The 20,131-nt window shown below is 39.4% G+C and overlaps 1 protein-coding gene across 5 annotated transcripts in view; it reads right to left on the reverse strand.

Moving 5' to 3' along the window:
* Nucleotides 1-20,131, reverse strand: part of CALD1 (caldesmon 1) — a 184,452-nt gene that overhangs the window by 79,423 nt on the left and 84,898 nt on the right. For 4 of the 5 annotated variants that reach the window (XM_059396375.1, XM_059396379.1, XM_059396380.1 and 1 more), the window contains exon 3: nt 19,095-19,204. In XM_059396375.1, coding sequence (XP_059252358.1) covers nt 19,095-19,165 — 71 coding nt within the window. In that variant the 5' untranslated portion in view covers nt 19,166-19,204. Of the gene's footprint in view, nt 1-19,094; nt 19,205-19,905; nt 20,043-20,131 lie in introns of those variants that run through there. The other variant, XM_059396376.1, reaches the window with a different exon arrangement.

Here is a 20,131-nt window from a genome sequence, read left to right on the forward strand (position 1 = left end):
GAGAGAGAGGAGGAAGCAGGCTCCCTGCTGAGCAGAGAGCCCCATGCGGGACTCGATCCCAGGACCCTAAGATCATGAAAATCTTTTTCTTTTTTGTAAAGATTATTTATTTATTTATTTGACAGACAGATCACAAGTAGGCAGAGAGAGAGAGGAAGGGAAGCAGGCTCCCTGCCAAGCAGAGAGCCCAACTGGGGGCTCGATCCCAGAACTCTGGGATCATGACCTGAGCCGAAGGCAGAGGCTTTAACCCACTGAGCCACCCAGGTGCCCCCTAGGTCTACTCTTTAAGCTCTTTGTAAAGTTTTGGATTTTTAACCAGCCAGACTATTTTCTTTCCCTGGAGAGAAAAGTTTCTACCTAAAAAGGATCATGCCTCCAACTCCTCCTTTGCCCTCCAGCTTGAAATATATCTTAAAAAATAATAAAATAGTGCTTGGAAACAGTAGGGTTCTAACAACAGCTATTTGACCGTATGCTTGCTAGTGCATATCTATAAAACCCTGGTTCTGGTCTCAGTGAAAATAATTATATATATCTTATATAATTCTAGGAAAGAAGTATGTACAGGAAGGATATGATTTCTACCCAAAGGAAGCTGAATCCAGGCCATAGTGAAATGCTTTAGAATGTAGAATTTGTGGGGTGCATGGGTGGCTCAGTCAGGTAAATAACCAACTCTTAATTTTGGCTCAGGTCATGATCCCAGGGTTGTGAGACTGCTGGATGTGGGGCTTGCTTAAGATTCTCTCTCCCTCTCCTTCCATCCACCCACCCCTAAAAAAGAAAAAAAAAAAAAAAGGAATGTGCACTTTATCATCCATAGATAGAACTGATGGGAAGGAAATTAAGAAACTAGTATTCTAACTCTAAAGATATAATTCGAGTGTAAGAAAAAAGGTCAGATCTTCAAAGGAAGCATGTTCATTCATAAGTCACAGGTTTCTCAGTGTATATCACTCTTGTTCAAAGTATCTAAATAGTTCCACGACCATAAATTTATTTGCTGGTGTCCACTTTCTGCATCTAGATATTAAATTTACACATGGCTTTTATAGCTAGAATCAAATCCAGATTTTTTTCTGGGGGTGGGGAGGACAGGATTGGATTAAAACATGTATTTGTTCTATTGCTAGAAAAAGAGTCCATTATTTCGGATACTTGGGGTGTAGAGATTACTATTATATTATAAAAATGATACTTGGTTAGGTACTGTCCTATTTTGGACTTAATAAATAAATAAATTATAACTTTTCGCTGTTAGAGATTTTTCCTAAAACCTCACTTGCACCTGAAAAAGCCTAGAACAGTGTTAGACATGTAGACACTTGACAAATACTTGTCATTTGCTCTCCCAGGTTGAAGAGTGACAACAATAGAGTAGAGATGCTGCCACAATAAGGCCTGTTGGCTGGTCCTCCTAGAGGCTTCCCCTGACTGGCCTTTTTTGGAGCATTCAGTATAGTACAGGATCTAGAAGCTCTGCTGCACCGCCAAATGGATTTTGGGAGTTCTTGAAGTGGATAGGTCTCAGGGAGACCTATTGGCTTCCAGACTCACAAGGCACTGATGTGTACATCAGAATGCTAATTAATGCCAATTAGTTAAGGGAATGAATGACCTCCCTCTTTAGTGCCTGGAGAGCTTTCATACTCTCACCATTCCCCAAAGCCATAATATAAGAAAGTCTCACAGTCCCCAGAGAATGCTTCATGAGGGTGAAGTCAGAGCACAGGGAGGCAAAATTGTCATGAGGAATATTCTACCCAAGCCAAGGGAAGACGTGAGGAAATATCTCCCTCAGGGGAGAGAATACTTCTCATGTCACAAGACTGAACGAACCCTGAGATTCCGTCTATTTCATCTGGATAGTCCCAGATGCCACCACCAACCCTGGGCTTGGACTTGGTATTCATGCAAACCTCTTCCACTGGCCCATTCTTGGTTCAGACTTGCTAACACACAGATGATTTAGACTGAATATTCTTGTCCTTGAAAAATTCATATGTTGAAATTCTAACCCCCCCCCAGTGATGGTATAAGGAGGTGGGAACTCTGGGAGGTAATTAGAGGTCATGAAAGTGAGGTCCTCACAAGTGGGATTAGTGCCCTTTTAAGAAAAGACACAAGGCAGCTTGCTTTTTTTCTCCACCAAATGAGGATACAACAAGAAAACGGCCAACTACAAATTAGGAAGTGGGCCCTTGCTAGATAATGGATCTGCCGGCACCTTGATCTTGGATTTCTCAGCCTTCAGAATTGCAAGAAATAAATGTCTGTTGTTTAAGCTATCCGGTCTATGTTATTCTCTTATAGCAGCCCCAAATGACTAAGATAGTAGATTACAGTTAGCTTACACTTGATTACATCTGGGAGACCTAATGTAATTCAACACTTATGTGTTGAATTTATTATTAGAAATTGTCTTTTGTAGAATTCTTGCATGACTTTATGGTGGCAGCTTGAGAGAGGAGATTAGAAATAGACTAGGAGAAAAGCTTTTCAGCTTTAAGATGCTATTTTACTTTGAAGTTATTGAGCAATGAAATCAAGCTATCATTAGGATCTAGGCAGGAAAAGCAAATGGAGCTCTTTTTTTTTTTTCATTAATTATAGAATAGAACCAGGCAGGTTTTTTCAGTGTAAACATTTAATAAAAAAAGCATATTCATTTTTCTCATTTAAAAGCCAAAATCCATCTGGGAAGCTTTTTAATTTTAAGACCTCATGAAGACAACAAAGAAAAGAAAATAGATAACACTTACACAAAAAATAGCAGACAGACATTTTAAATTCGAGAGCCAATGATCTGAAATACACATCCAGCTTTCTAAACTATGTTGCAGAGTAGAGAGTGCTGATGTAATTTAAGATTCTCCTAGGTATTTCAGAATTCAGAGGTTTTCTAGGATAACTTCAAATTATCTTTCCTTCTAACCTTTTTCAGTGGATCTAAGAATTAAAAATGAAATTAAAAATGAAAAGATACAGTTGTGAGGGTGTGCTATGGTACTTTGGGTATTACCTGTCCTAGGCTATTTCAACGCACTAACTTTATCCTAAATGTAAATTTTATGCTAACAAATTAACCAAAGGGCATCCTTTTATAATAAAGAAACTCAGTGCCTCTTGTAGAATGTGTTGTATCACAGTCAATGTGAACTGAATTAATCTGAATCCTAATCTAGAGTTCTGACTAATAGTTATTTATAACCCCTCTCCCCTTTCTTCTAAATCATACTTTTTTGAGGTATATGTATTTATTAAAATAAAAAAAATCCTACTTCACTGAAAATAAAATTAACCTCCCATATCTTGCTTGGATAAATGAACTCTCATGTATTTCTTTAATCTTTCGTTTCTTGGTTCATTACTACATTCTAATACTAGAAAATCTGCTATTTAGAGTCCAATCTTGAGATTTAATTTGCATGTTAAATACTCTTTACTTCAGAAAGAGTATTCCTGAATACTCTTTCTGAAGAGTGTTCAGATGAATGCTAGCCTGAGGTTGGTCCTACTCCTCATCTACTTTGGCCCATCCTCCTGGGATTAACCGAAGGTTACTCAGACAACAGACTTGGTCTTCCATTAGAAGCTAGAAATTAGGGGCGCCTGGGTGGCTCAGTGAGTTAAAGCCTCTGCCTTCGGCTCGGGTCGGGATCCCAGGGTCCTGGGATCGAGCCCCGCATCGGGCTCTCTGCTCCGTGGAGAGCCTGCTTCCTCCTGTCTCTCTGCCTGCCTCTCTGCCTACTTGTCATCTCTATCAAATAAATAAATAAAATCTTAAAAAAAAAAAAAGAAGCTAGAAATTAAAAAATTGGGGGGTAATATAGCTTGTTCACTGTTGGACTGCTTAGGGTTTGGTATGAAACCTATAATTTGATAATTATCTGTCCTGATAATGCAAATGTTAATTACAAATAATAATAAAGGGTTTGAGCGTCAGAGCAAATAAGCCCACTAAAGGGAATTAATTCTTACCACATTAATATCATTTGCCTCCATGATGCAACTGAATAAGCATAACGGTCAAAAGTTTACGAGGTAGTGGTTCAATAATCCTTAGTAATCAGAGAAACCCATGAGATGAGTTTCTTCATATCTCTAGAGAAAAGATAGGGAGTCAAAATTCCAGTGGCACAGCAAGGGAGTGATAGAATCCCAAGGAAGACATGGATGGTGTCAGTATTTGGGGAACATCACAAAGATCACTAACATTTCTGCCGCCTATAAATATCTTGGCAACGTGAACAAGATTCTGCCTTGGCACACAGATGTGAACTGAAGTAGCCATTAGCTTCTTCCTTGATTCATACTGCATACTGGTCTTTGGGGAAATAAAAGTAAGATGTAGTTTTTAATGCAGAGTTGCTCTTAATTTGGTGGGGTGAAACAGACCTATGAACAAATAAGCATATGAAATAGTCAAAATAAAAATAGTAATAATTGATATAACCGATGTTAATAATAACATAAGACCATAATCAATATACGTTTAAAGAGCCATGGGCAACTCAAAGTGGGAAATCAGTCACTTTGACAGGGGACCTCTGGGAAGATGTTTTCCAGAGGATGGCAGCCGAGCTGGGCCTTCTGGCTGAGTAAGAGTTCACCAGTTACAAGAGGTTCAGGAGGGAAAAGACAGTGGTGTGGAAGAGCATAGAATCCCGCTGAGCCTGAAGACCTTTGCTAAGTTAGATGCAAAACCAGAAAAGGAAATAACCCACAGACAGCACGGTTTAATTTTGATTGGGATAAAGCCATCATTTTAAATCTTCTGAATTTTCTCCTTAATTGATGACTAAAGGAAAGGGCAGATAAAATGGCTTGGCTTTTTCCAATCTGCAGTTGAGCCCTCTCCAGAGCGATGGGATCTAGGGAAAGTGACACGTAACATTTTACAGCATTTTCTCGGTGTCTGATTTTTGGAAGCCTAGAATGCCTGAGGGCCAGTGATATTACAGAAGATAGCCAAGCATGAAGTATGAAAATTCCTTTGGAACCCAGGATATGATCAGAATGAAACTTGCAACTCAACAGAGAGTGAAATAGAAGTGAATCCGATTTAATGAATCATACAGGCTCCTCTACATAAGAAACATGTCATGTGAACCACCCTATATGTTTTTTATGGCATCTGTTCCTATCTCATTTGATTTTCTCAGCCACCCTGAGAAGTGCTAGTTCTGTTTGACAGGTGAGGAAGTCCAGATCTGCTAGTTTTATCCAGTGTCTTCTTTTACCCTTGATCTAAAAGGTAATTTTGTGCAGTCAGAGGCACTTGTATGGGTTGGGCACAGCCAAATGCAGAGGAACAAGTACCGGAGTTGGAATAAATGACAGTTTCCAGATCTGGTCCAGGCACCGACTGCATGCTCTTCGACACGTTACCCATCAAGTCCAGGTCTAGTGATCTGCATTTGCAAACTCTTTTCCAAGAATGTAGAACAGAGAGTCTCAATTTCTGACCATAGAACCCAATGGGAGACAAGAATATGCCTCCTAGCAGTAATTGCACTCAGGAGGCGTTCTCAGGGAAAACCAGCTTCTTCCTACAGGCTATGCCTCCCCAATTCAGCTCTTCCACAGCTCTGACAAATCCCACAATGAGAGAGAATTTATAGGCAGGTTCCTGGGATGCGAGGCACTTAGATATGAGAGCATTAGGAATTTCCGTCCTGCCTCAGCCCTGAGTTTTACAGAACTTCATTCTGTTTGGTTTGTCAGCCCTGGAGCTTTTGTGGTCCTGAGACTCTCCTAGCAGCCAGGATATACTCTGAGGATGCTGGCTCGGAAAGCAGACACATATTTGGGATATTTGGCTTTCATGGTTGGGTAGGAAGAGTTATGGCCTTTTAAAAGGGGAAGAGCAGAAAGGAAGGGCATCAGGTATCAACTCTTTCTAGACCACAGTTTTTGTCCAAGGCCCTTCAACAGTAGCTTCTCATCTTCTTCTTCGTCAAGAGAGGACAGGGGTGCCTGGGTGGCTCAGTGGGTTAAAGCCTCTGCCTTCAGCTCAGGTCATGATCCCAGGGTCCTGGGATCCCGCCCCTCATCAGGCTCTCTGCTCTGCAGGGAGCCTGCTTCCCCGCCCCACCCCCCACCTCTCTGCCTACTTGTAATCTCTTTTACATAAATAAATAAATTCGTTTAAAAAAAAGAGAGAGAGGAGAAATGGCAAGGGGATATTAGATCCCCCAAAAGGGCCACACACACACACACACACACACACAAAATCAAGATTTACACAAGACTTGGTGAGAGAAACAGAAGGACTGTTCAAGGAAGGAGTGGGCAGAGGTATACAACTAGTAGCATTGCCAACAGTGACTTGGGGAAGATGGCTGTGCCATTACACCTGCCGAGGCTGCTTGTCTTTGAACCAGCACGATACCCCATCACCTCATCCTGCTCGTCTGTCTGTTCACTTCCTGCCCACTTATTTTCCACATTGCTCTCTTGAGTTCCCCAGAAAGACCTGCCAATAGTGCAAGGTTTTCTGTGGGAATCAAAAATGGGTTGCCTGCTGTTTTTCTAAGTAGGCACAGCAGAGCTATGAACTCCAGAAAGAAAGGACCCTTTCATTATCTTGTTGCTGGTGCCAGCTCTAGGAGTTACCTAGCTTTCATCTGGAGAGCCCCTAAGTATGCAACGTTCGCACTGGACAATAAAATGCAGGTTAACCTTAGGCAAATAAATAGCACATATTGAGCAATCTTCTGGAAACTTATCAGTTGGCTTCCTAAATGGTATAGGAAAATGGAAGCTTGTGAAGATGTGATACAGGATTGTCCATGTCACCCACAGTGGAAAATATGAATATTGGAAGAATTTCCTATTCTAAACAACGTGCAGTTTAAAATACACTCTCCGGAGACTCTCCTGAATGTACAGGCTCATGGGTGCTATTTATAGTGGCCGATGTGTACTTTTACCAAGATTTTTATTCCAACAAAGGAACTGTATGTGATGCAGGGAGTTATTAAAATGGAAAATAAACTCTCACATTTTGACTTAGTCCATTGGTACTAATCTCAAATGCAAGGTCAGATTTCACTAATTTAGACTAACTGGAAGAAAGGCCAGTATAAATTCTAGAATATTTTATTTATTTATTTATTTTTAAAGACTTTATTTACTTATTTGACCGACAGAGATCACAAGTAGGCAGAGAGGTAGGCAGAGAGAGAGAAAGAAGCAGGCTCCCTGCTGAGCAGAGAGCCCAATGCGGGGCTCCATCCCAGGACCCTGAGATCATGACCTGAGCCGAAGGCACAGGCTTTAACCCACTGAGCCACCCAGGAGCCCGTAGAATATTTTAAAAGAAATTCAGTTTTGGGGTGCCTGGGTGGCTCAGTAGTTAAGTGTCTGCCTATGGCTTGGGACATGATCCCGGGGTCCTGGGATCAAGCCCCGTCCTGGGCTAGCCCCGCATCGAGTTGGGCTTCCCTGCTTGGCAGAGAGTCTGCTTCCCTCTCCAACTCCCCCTGCTCGTGTTTCCTCTCTCGCTGCATTTCTCTCTGTCAAATAATAACTAAAATCTTTAAAAAAAAAAAAAAAGAAATTCAGTTTTGAAAATATGTTTGAGCATACCTGCTGACTACCACTAGGCTAAGAAAACATTACAAACTTGTTTAACAGTTGCATACATGAAAATGATTTATAATTAGGAAATTAAACTTAAAAATAAGTGAATGTTTCTAAAGTTTTTTAAAAATTACATTCTTAAAAAACTGTTGATGAACACTGCTTAATAGACAACACTCTAGTGAAAAGAACTAGTAATATTCACAAAGTATGTACATTATTCCTCTTTAACCTCATTCACAGATGAATGAAAATCTACTTATACAGCCTCTACATCATTCCAACATGCTCATGTCTCATCTCCAGTGGTACTTTCTTGTATTACTGCTAAGGACCTCTGGGATCATAAAGGTCAAGAACTTGGAGTTCCTGGGTGGCTCAGTTGGTTAAGTGACTGCCTTCAGCCCAGGTCATGATCCTGGAGTCCTGGGATCAAATCCCATATTGGGGTTCCTGCTTGCCAGGAAGTCTGCTTCTCCCTCTGACCCTCCCCTTCTCATGCGCTCTCTTTCTTCTCTCCCTCTCAAATAAATAAATAAAATCTTTAAAAAAAAAAAAAAAAGGTCAAGAACTTCCCTAGAAGACTTGAAAGCAATTGAGATAGATTCACCTTGACTAAGAACTTGGAATAGTCTGGAATCAAATCATTCCTGTCTGCCATTCCCACCCAGCCAGATGAAGGCTGCAAATGAAGATCTCTTGTATCTGCCTGGTCAGTGAGAAAATCAATGGGCAGAATAGATAGATTCAACATACATATTTGATAGGCTTCATTACATTTTTATTTGATTTTGATGAAAATTCTTTTGTTTGTAGAGAATTCTTGGTCTGCAAAACTTCTCCAAAGTTCCCAGCCTTACATGGCAGAGGGACCCCTTTGATCCTGTGTGTTCGGAAAGACAAACTTCTTGCACTCTCATGGAACTGTGGTCTCTCATTGACACCTTCAACTGAGTCTGGAGAGAATCTTTGGAATGCTCTGATCACAGGGTCCTAGAAAAACTATCACCTAATTCATATTTTCTTATTTAGAATTTTATTTAAAAATAAATGAATTATGGGGCACCTGGGTGGTTCAGTTGGTTAAGCACCCAACTCTTGATCTCAGTTCAGGTCTTGATCTCAGGGTCATGAGTTCAAGCCCTATGTTGGGCTCCACACTGACTGAGCACGGAGCCTATACTAAAAAAAAACAAAAAAATTATTCAGGATACTAATTAATTATATTGATGAAGAAGCAAGGGGATGGGATTAGAGAAGGGTCAGGAGAAAGTGTCAGTGGCATTGGAAATGTTCTAGATGTGAAGCTCAGTGATAAGCTTACAACATGCATTATAATGATTTACAACTTCTGTATAAATTATATTATTTTGCATGTATCAGCTTCTCATAATTAAAATGAATACAATCACAAATTTAGAATAAAATGATTAAAAATTATTTTGTGAAAAATGGGTACATACTTTCTTTATATTATTAGTACAGTATTTATATATATGGTTGAGAGGGTTTTGGTTACTACCATAGTTATGTAATATGAAAAATAAAGTGATAATTCCACAAGGCAAAAGAAAACTATTTATAATACATGATTAACTGAGTATTAGATATATAATTTTTTAAGATAAAGACCTTGCTACATTAGATACCAAACTATCCTGTATTTTTTATCTTGATTTAAAACCAGTAGGGAAAATGAAAAAAGACTGTTAGAAATAAGGAGGTTGATTTTCTTTTCAGCAGAGAGACTTCATATCCATAATTCTGCCATCACTTTCAAGGCAGGCTGCTAAAACAGATTTGAAGCATAGTGGAGACTAGACCAAACTGTCTAATATGATAACTAAGCACATATTCATTGATTCTTGGGGATACGACCTGGAGAGGGCTTTCCTGATAGCTCCTTCCTTACCATGTCCTCTAGCCAGCCCCAAACCAGCAAACACAGGTCACATTTACTGAGCACTAGTCGAATATTAATATATATTATTTGTTTCTTTCTACCTACCTAGCCTCTATCCATCTGTCATCTATCCATCTAGTGCTACATGAAACCTTATAAGGCTGTCTTCCTCATGAGAAAATGTGATGAGAGAAGCGAAGAGTTGTCTTTTGTAACCCTGCGAGGATTCAAACCCAAATCTGAGCGATCCTGTTTTCTGGAAAGCATCAGGTCTGTGTCTCCCTTCGATGTGCCCCATCCTCTCAAAAAATGGTAGTAATAATAATGAAACACAAAATCCTCTTTAAGGAATCAAATTCGCTCTTATCTTTTACATATTTCATGAGAAAAATCCTTTGAGGGCTTTGAATTGCTAAATGAAACTGGTAAGGATGAAGAAATCCTACATAATAACTTAGTATCATAATTAAGATTTGTTTAAAGAAATCTTGCCAAGATCCTATATGCCAAATAGAAGAATCTCAAAATTGATGGCAGATAACGTTCTATTTGCAAAATCAACAGGGTTTTTTTTTTTTCTTGACTTGGCAAAGTTGGATTTCCAGTTCCTAACAATGAATTGTTTTCATTCTGCCTATCCACTTATCTTTCTTTTCTTTTCATTTTCTCTCTCCATGAAGTAATCTGACCTAATCTCCTTTTATTTAGAAATATTATCCATAGGGGCGCCTGGGTGGCTCAGTCATTAAGCGCCTGCCTTCGCCTCAGGTCATGATCCTGGGGTCCCTGGATCGAGCCCCGCATCGAGCTCCCCGCTCAGCAGAAATCCTGGTTCTCTCTCTCCCGCTCCCCCTGCTTTATTCCTTCTCTTACTGTTTCTCTCTTTCAAATATATAAATAAAATCTTTTAAAAAAGAAATATTATTCATAAATTGTTTTCAAATTAAAGAAACCCACTCTACATATAATACTTTCCAGCATATATACTTTCCCAGAAGTATGCTCAAATGTCCTAATCGATAGCCAGAGCACTTGTTCCAGACAGCTCCATTCATTCAGGGAGATGAATAACGTACAAGAAGGCTTAGTTGGATGATCTTGAGAAAGTCAGCATTCCTATACTCAAGTTCCGTAAAATGAAACTTTTACAATTCATTAGGTCAGGGATTCTTGGCCCAGCGTTTCACGGGCCCCCAGCAGGTCTGTGGGTGGAGGTCCATGATGCCACTGGAAGTAAGTGCCAAGTTTTGTGGGTACGTGTGTGCATTCTTCTTGGAGGAGGGTCTACAGCTTTCATCAGAGACAGAGTAGTGTGTGGTCCAAAAATGAAAAAGTCACTTTCCATTGCAGAAGATTATCTGTAAGGTCAGTGACAGCCGTAAGTTTTTATGAGTGATGATGTGACTAAGTCCCTATCCTAATGGTGACTATAGTCTTATTGGGAAAAATACAAAGAAAAGCCAAGAGCAGCGATGCCAACAGCCTTCCTTGGCTTGAGGGGGGAAAACTTGATCTTCTCTGTTTCTATTTTTCTGTGAAATGGGAATAACACAGAAGAGTTTTAGAGGGCAAATAAAACAATCACTGTGTCTACATATGCAAGCAAGTCACCCGAATAAGCATAAAGAACACTTCAATTAGGCCCCCAATTCTCATTTATAGTTTGTTGCTTTGAATGTTTTTTCCCCATCTTAGGGAGTTACTCTGGCATTGTAGAGAAGATGGACCTTCAGTCAAGACAACCAGTTAAAACTGAAACATGAAAAATTCCATTGATCTATCTGTTAGAGTAGAAAAGCTTTGAGATTTGGGGCAGGCAGAACCGCACTACACTCCTTAGCTTTATGAAGTTGGACACGTTACTTAAACTTTCAGCTCTACAGATGCCTCAACCATGAAATAGGGACAGTAATACCCGGGTCTGCTCTAGGATAAATGTTTGTTGCCTTCCCCTGCATTCCTATGTTGACATCTATCCCCCAGTGTGAAGGTACTTAGAGCTGAGGTTTGGGGGGAGGGTGATTACAGCACGGGGATGGCATCCTCATGAAAGGAATAGGTGTCCTTGTATAAAAGCGACCCCAGAGAACAGCCCTGCCCATCCGACCATGTGAGGACACAGCGAGAAGGCAGCTGTCTAGGAACCCGGAAGCAGAACCTCATAGATCCTGATCTTGCTGGCGCCTTGATCTTGGACTGCCCAGCCTCCAGAGAGGTTTCTGTTGTTTATAAGCCATGCCATCTATGGTATTCAGCCTGAACAGACTAAACAAGGCATAGGGTTGTTGTGACAATCAAATTATGTAAGGTAAATAGAGTGTACCGCTTAAGCTGGCACTTGGCTGATAATGAACAAAGACAGTTCCTTCCTTATAACACTGGATGAGATATTTGGCTGATACTCTTTTCCATTTGAGAACTACTTTGCTGAACTGAACTCTTTAGGTAAAATTCTGAGTTTTTACACACTTACTGTTTTAAATAAAAAAACATATCATTAATGAATTAGAAAATTAACCACATGGCTAGTCTGTGATTTTTAAATCTCATATAGCAATTACATTTGTGCAGTAGACTTAGATGGAACCAAAGATTAAATTCTTTTTTTTTTTTTTAAATTTTATTTATTTGACAAAGAGAGAGAGAGCACAGCAGGGGGAGCAGCCCAGGGAGGGAGAGGGAGAAGCAGGTTTGCTGAGCAGGAAGCCCTACGCGGGGCTCAACCCCAGGACCCTGGAACCATGACCTGAGCTAAAGGCAGACACCTAACAACTGGGCTACCCAAGCACTCCAAAAAGATTTAACTCTTTCCCAGCCTCAACAGAAACATCTTAGCAACTACTGAGATCAGCACAGGAGAGAAGCTTTGCAGTAAGGATGCGGCATATCATAATGAATGAACTGACATGAATAAAAATTCAAATTCAGTAAAATATTATTTTGTGCCAAAGATACACTAAAACATTAATATGGTTTTAATAATAACATCTAACATATATTGAGCATATAGTATGTACCAGGCTTGTGTTAGTTTCTCTACACAGGTTAACTAGTCTAATCTTCACAGTGACTATGAGGCAGAATAATTATTCCCATTTTTATACATAAAGAAATAGAAGCAAAGTATGTTTAAGTAATTCGTCACAAGGCCACCCAACTAGTAGTTGTCAAAGTTAGGATTTGAACTCAGGTCTGTCAGACTTTGTCGCCCATATGCTTAAAAAACACATCATTCTGATTTTCCTCAGGTGACTAAAGACTGATAAATTGTGTCACACACACAGCCTATAAGAAAAATTCACTAATTTAAGTGTCAAGTGTACTGATATATATCACAATTTTCCTAATATATATATATTAGGAAAATTTCCTTCTTAGGAAAATTGTGATATATATATATATATATGTGATATATTGATATATATATATATCACAATTTTCCTAAGAAGGAAGTTATAAGTCAGCATATGAGGTCCTCAAGAATCTAGATTTTCTTTGTACACCTGAAACTAAGAGCACTGTATGTTAATTACACTTGGATAAAAATATGTTAAAACATTTTTTTAAAAAGATTTTATTTATTTATTTGACAGACCAAGGTCACAAGTAGGCAGAGAGGCAGGCGGGAGTGTGGGGGAAGCAGGCTCCCGGTTGAGCAGAGAGTCAGATGCAGGGCTCGATCCCAGAACTCTGAGATCATGACCTGAGCTGAAGGCAGAGGCTTTAACCCACTGAGCCAAACAGGTACCCCAGGCTGAGAAAAACACTTTTAAAAAGAATCTAGATTTTCAAGTTCCATTGAATGGCTGCCATGTTGGGTAGAGCCTTGATGCTCCACGCCACCTTAAAGCGGGATACTTTAGTGGCAGAGGAATTTACTAGGCTAGTGGAAACTGGTTCAAGTATGCCATCTTCACCATTTATAATCTCACCAATTATAAACTGACAGAGAATAAATAATGTCTATTTAGAATGAGAGAGAACACGAGAGGGAGGATATGCATATGTATATATATTTTGATTCTTTATGTGGCTGGACACAAACAAATAAGCAAAGATCTCTCAGGTGAAGATTATCCATCTCATTTTGTCCGTGCCCCCACATTCAAGTGGGGCTGACCCTAAATAATATCAAATAAATATAAAAACTTTACAGAAATCATTTAAAATCTCTTTCAAAAAATTAATTGAAAAGAACTTTTAACTCAAAGCAGAAATGTAGATACAAGTCCTAACACTTGTTTTGCCCCTTGGAGTGACTTGAGAGGTGAAGGATAGTTTTGAACAAATTTAGATGCTCTAATAATTTAGACAGTTCCAAAGGAATGTTTTATTTCATTTCCTAATGAGAAATAATTTTCTGATTACAGAATAACAAAAAATTGCATTTGAAAGATTCTGATTTAAAATTTCAAGACCTCAATGCTAAGCACTGTAAATAAGAGCATTTTTGTGTTTGTGTATCGTATAACCATTGATTGGCTACACTATTAAATCAGGTAAAAACCTTTTAGTGTCCAAGTCCTGGGAGGGAGCTACTTAGACTCAGTGGATTTAAAAAAATTGTTTGTTTTTCTACTATAGTAAAAATATTTACTTTCAAAATGTCTAATCATCAGTGTATTTCAGAGGCTCATAAAAATGTATGAATGAAGACAACAGCAAGAGTGTTTCCATTCTCTTTATTTATGTCTTTGAGCCTCTGAATCTGATAACGCCACTCTACAATAGGGGCCTTTCTTCTGATCAAAAAGAGAAACTCAGTGTTGGATGTGGACGGCATGAGCTGGGAATGTAATGAGTTCATGTCTTGAAAAGTGGGAGAGCTGCTTGTTGTGTGAACAAGCCCAGCACTGGGAAAAGTGTGACCGACTGAAGACCTCATGGAGAAAACTTCACTGCTGGTTTCTCAGCAGACAAACCCAAGCTCAAAACCCTTTTGGCAACATGTAAAAGAGGAACTCCACCGGAATGGGTGTCAACTTTTGTGGCTGAGACACCATCTAGCAGTCCTTCCTTGAGCCCTGATACCCATCACCTCCACTCGAAATTCATCACTAAGTAGCAAATTCCTGCTCTTCATTTTGCCTAAGGTTCCTGGAGCCTCTGAGGAGTGCAGAAAGAAAAGCTTCATATTTTTTATTTTGTTCTGTTTTATGGTAAATGTAAAATAGTATCTTTAATTCTTTGTGTGTTTTGAGAATCAAATTAGATAACTATAGTAATAATTAATAAAGATGCTTATTGAATAACACTCAATAGACAAAAATGATCATTCAGGAAGTGGTTAGGTAATAAATACTAGGTAATTAGTACTGTGTTAATACCTCCAAGTATTACCTTTGTTTTCCCGCAAAAGCACAATAAGGTGAATATTATGTCCCCCATTTAAGAGAGGAGAAAACAAAGTTAGAAATACTGAATAATTTTTAAGCTCATTTGGGTAATTAAGTGGTAGACCTGGGATCTGAAAGCACAGGCACACCCTTGACTACTAAGCTCTACTGTTTCCCACTGCTAATGCCTTCTTGTGTGTCTTCATTTATATAGGACATATATGTTCTACTCAGACATACTGACCGCTGGTGCTGTAATCAGTCCATCTTTGCCAGATATATATGAAAGGCCCAGCATTTTTTTCTACTTCTACTTTCTACTTGAGCAGGAAAAGAGCTGAATTTGACCCCTTCGAAAATATTTCCTCTTCCCTACATTTTCCCCCTTGAAATGTATGTATGCCCTGATGATACAAAAGCACCTGCGTAAATCATCCAGGGTAAGATGGATTAGGTATGCAGATAGGAGAAGAAATGGAAACACACGAGTCAAGGGTTAATGAAGATGCACACAGGCCAGTGGAAAACACATTTAAGACGCACTGAGAAACACAGAGACAAAGGCAGAGAGGGACTGAAATAAAAGATAGATATAGGAAGGGAAGCAGAATAAACACATTAATTTTTTTATCTCATGATATAGATGAAAAATAAAGAGCAAAACTATTATTTGTTCAAATAGGTAACTACTTTAAAAATACAGTTTAATTTAAGGTGTGTACAAATAGTATCTTTTACTTAGAAACAATGCACTTAGAATTTTCACTGATTCCTTGTTCAGTCTATTTTGTCTATTGCAATGTTTTTGCCCCTTTTTGCTCAAGATTGCTCTGAAGTTACTAATCCACCAAGGATATGAGCTTTGTGACTATTGGGATACTGCTTGGACTGGGACCACTTATCCCTGTGATTCAGTGTAATACCTTGTGCTTTATAAAGAGTCAATACTTTTTTTTTTTTTTTTTTGATGATGATGAAATGAAGTACTTCCTTCTACCAAATCATCTTAAGGACTCAAGAATGATATAGCCAGGGACGCCTGGGTGGCTCAGTTGGTTGGACGACTGCCTTCGGCTCAGGTCATGATCCCGGAGTCCCAGGATCGAGTCCCGCATCGGGCTCCCAGCTCCACGGGGAGTCTGCTTCTCCCTCTGATCTTCTCCTAGCTCATGCTCTCTCTCACTGTCTCTCTCTCAAATAAATAAATAAAATCTTTAAAAAAAAAAAAAAAGAATGATATAGCCAAATGTAGGACAAGGACAAGCTGAGTAACAAAAAGATGCGTAGGCTAAGGGAAGGACAAAGAAGGGAAGGATGTATTTGATGGACCAGGCTCATAGTCAGGCTATGGAAAGCCACATGATTTCAAAGAGCCCAGATGAGAACCAGAAGAGCAAGGTGGGTGTATGACGGTCCCGGGGCATCGTGATGCAGTGACGGCATTCTGGTCCCAAACCCGTGAAAGCCAGCAAGGCACAAAACGTACGGTTAGCTTTTTAAATAACCTTTTAAATTTATTCTGAAGAATGAAATGTGTAAGAATCTGGGTTGTTTTAATTTGTGGTTATAACATCTGGTGAACGTACAAGTTTTCAATTATTTATCACTGCAAAGCTGAACTGCACCTGCTCGTCAAGCCCAATAACAACTACTTGAAATAACAGGGTATTTTTATCTGGAGAGCCTTTGTGTGCAGGCAGTGGAAGTCAATAGACTTTCTCTTCTCTGTGGTGTCCCTTTCCCCACACTGTCTGCAGGGGTATAGCATACAAAGGGCACAAGCCATCTTTAATACTTTTTAAGGAGTACTGGGGTATAAATTATACTTGAGGATATAATATGTAGTGTCTTGATCATCACTTGGTTTTGACAGGTTGAAAGCATGAAGCATACTTTTCCCAATTCTGTCATTCTGTTGGTTTACCCTCAGTGCCCAAAATAGGGCTTAGAACAGAGTAGATGCCCACTAAAAATTTATGGGAAGTGTGAATGAATGAATCTGCAGCTCTGAGCCTTGAGGCCACTCTATTTTTATTCCACCAGCACTCCTGGTCTAGGTTGAGTCCTTTCTTTTAGTTCCCTAAATCCAAAGGCCATTTAGGTCTTCTCTAGTCTGACCCTGGGAAATTATGTCTAAGGCCACAGGGTCACATTTTCCAAAATGCAAAATGCCTTACTGTTTTAAATAAAGTAATATATGACCATAGTGAAAAAAAAAAAGTTAGACAATACCAAAAGCAAAAGGAATGTGAAAATGACCACCAATCCCCTAGAGAAAAACCGACTCCTGCTACAGATGAGGAAGCCAGGGCTAAAGATAAAGGAAGAGGGATTTGCCCAGGGTCTTCTATGTCCTTTATCTTCAGATCAAAACCATGAATTTGGATGGTCCCTGATTTTTGGCTCAGGCCATCTGTTTCCTGTACACACCCTGAACTTTACCATCAAAGTTGGTTGGACCATAAAACCTGACCTTCACTTTCCCATAAGCCATCAGATTTTATAAAATCCTAAAGAGTGAACACGGATTTATTTAACACATCACAGAATAACAGACCTAGAAGGTTCATCTTGAAACATGAAAAGGTAAACAGTACAAGTGTAAGGAAACAGTTAAATGCTTCCTTTGGGAAAAAAAAAATAAAGAAAAGGAATCAGATGGAACATAATACCCCAATTAGGATAAATTTGTATAAATTTACTTTAGATTATTAAGGGTACCTAACTAAGCTTCACTGAGTACATTCCTTTAATGACTAACTTTAAAGGAAAATATGTCCTTGTACACAAAACAAAAAACTAGAAGGGATGAACCAGATGTGTAGAAAATTCTTAGGCAAAATTCTGGTTCTAAGGAAACCAAGTTTGTTCACTGTAATTAGAGTATTTGAAATCACAGCAATTTGGTATTAGTGCTCCTTGCACATTGATTTCCCATCTCCCTGCTCACCTAGAAAAGCAAAGATGCTGAAGATACTGATCTAGCCTGATGCCCAATTTCCTGTCCTCATTCCTGAGTCCCTCTAGCCCCAGACGCTGGCCTGGTCTGTTTTTTGATCTTGCTATATGTTGGTTTCCTAGAAAGCCATGAGGGACATAAAAGCAGAAGCACACCTATGTGTATCTCATCACTGCTCCCCCTGTCCCTAACACAGACATGGAAATTTGGTTGATGCTTAATAAATATTTGTTGGGTCAAGGTATTCCATTGACTTTCAGTTGGATCGAGGCCATGTAACACATCACTGGGAAGAGTAAGAGGTATGGCCCCCTGGGCTCGGAATTGCCTGTAAGATGGTGATGGCCGCTCAGCATGGATGCTCTCCTTAGTTCTCCCCATGTCCTTGACACTTTTGTCTCCTCTGATGGCTTCTGTTACGTCTTTATGACCTCTCACTCTCCCTACGCTTGCTTTCTTGACATTATCACTACTGTCCACTTGCCACCCCACACTGGGTGTTTCCAAACTTATCCTCTAATAATCATTTCTTTCCCTTTCTGAAAAAAGATAGAACATTTCTATCTCCAAATGCCTGGAGAGAATCTCCATTTACATGTGGTTTCTCCCTGAAATAAAATACTTCCCTCTTGCCAGGTACACCCAAGAATGCCTACTCTGTCTGATCTAAGTCACATTATATGTCCTTTGCCCTGAGGCCCAAATTTTACAAGATGCATTTATGCCCCATACCTCGTATGTCATTGCTTCACTGCCCCAACCTGTCCTTGAAGTCACCACAACAGAGGCCTCAAACAACACAACAGCTTTCAACTAGACTCAGAATCTCCATTAACTATTAACCTTTAATATGTGGATTACTGGATTTGGTTACTTTTCTAATAAGAATAAAAATTTGTCACAAGATCCATCTGGGTCTTATAGCCTTTATATTTTTAGACCAAAGACTCCCATTTCCTAGTTGGTTTCATAGTCAGCATTTGTCATTTTTTCTGTCATTTCAACATTATAACTGCTTTTAAAACTTTTATCCACACATTGCCTTTGTTATTCAAAAATTCCAGTGTAGGCTCTGACTTAATGCAACTATTTGCTTCCTCTAGAATCTCTCTCTTCCTTGATGTTGGTTTTCTTTCTTTCTTTTTTTTACACAGCATTTAGAATCATAACAAGAGAATTTTCCATAACTACTTTGGCAAACAGTTTAGTGTGCAATATATTTGGCTCTTCAGAGTGATGATCTTTGGAGCATGAAACCAGCACTATTAATAACAGAATACAAATACTGTCCAACTTAGGTCCTTACCTTTCTGCTTCCAGACGCATCTCTTCCCGCTTTTGCCTCCTGAGTTCTCTGCGACGTTCAAAATCATCCATGGTGTGGCTTCAGGTCTAGGGAGACAGGAGAATCTGGACCTAACAGGGAGGAGGTAGGTCAATATCACAGATGAATCAAAGTGTTTCCCATGAATCACTTTCAGCTTTGGCCCCCTGCCATTTCTTCACCCTCTCTCTTCTTCTTTACTCTGAAGAAAAACACCTTAGAAGGCTGGCAAGGTGGCTAGTGACCAATTTCTGGCTCCGGAGCTGAGTCCTTCATGTACTAAATTGAGTCTCATTCATGAAACTTACTTATTAGAGACAAATAAGTAAAGATCCCAGGATTACAGTTAAAAATCAATAAGTAAAAACCTCAGGAGACAGAGAGACTTTGAAGATTTGAAATCCTGGTAAAAACACTTAAGAGCTACTGAATGATTTTATTCTTTGTAACTTTCTGAGCCACAGACAAAGGTTATGAAAAAGTGAACAAAGAAAGAGGAAAAGAGAAAGAAGAAAAAAAGAAGTGGCGCAAAAAGGAATATGTAGGTACTAAGAGAAAAGGAAAAGGAAAAGAATGAAAATAGTAATAAAATAATAGAAGTATCCAGGCATAATTTGTATATTTTGAAAGAATATTAATATCAGAATGATTAAAAAAAAAAAAAGACCACAACAATAATACCATGAATAAACGTAAGTCAGCAGCATTTTTAAAAGCAGTTGCAGATGATCAAGCTGTTTCAGAGCTCCAAAGTCCCGGCTCTTTGTGACCAAACCGTTTTATCCTCTCCTACCTCCTCCGTGATGGTTTTAATCCCAGAAAGATCTTCCCTTTCCAGCTCTTCAACTGAGGAACTTGCTTCCCTTGCGCTCCTGTGCCATGAAGCCAAGGATTCCAGAATTCCCCTGCAGCCCCCAAACCCAAAATGACTACCAGAAAAGGGGAAGCGGGCTCTTTTTGTCCTTGCTTTGTTTACAGAGCTGTCAGTGGTTAGTTAAACTCGGCCTGGAATCTGGCAT

This window comes from Mustela nigripes, chromosome 4 (genome assembly GCF_022355385.1).
Source record: "Mustela nigripes isolate SB6536 chromosome 4, MUSNIG.SB6536, whole genome shotgun sequence".
NCBI classification, from domain to species: domain Eukaryota; kingdom Metazoa; phylum Chordata; class Mammalia; order Carnivora; family Mustelidae; genus Mustela; species Mustela nigripes.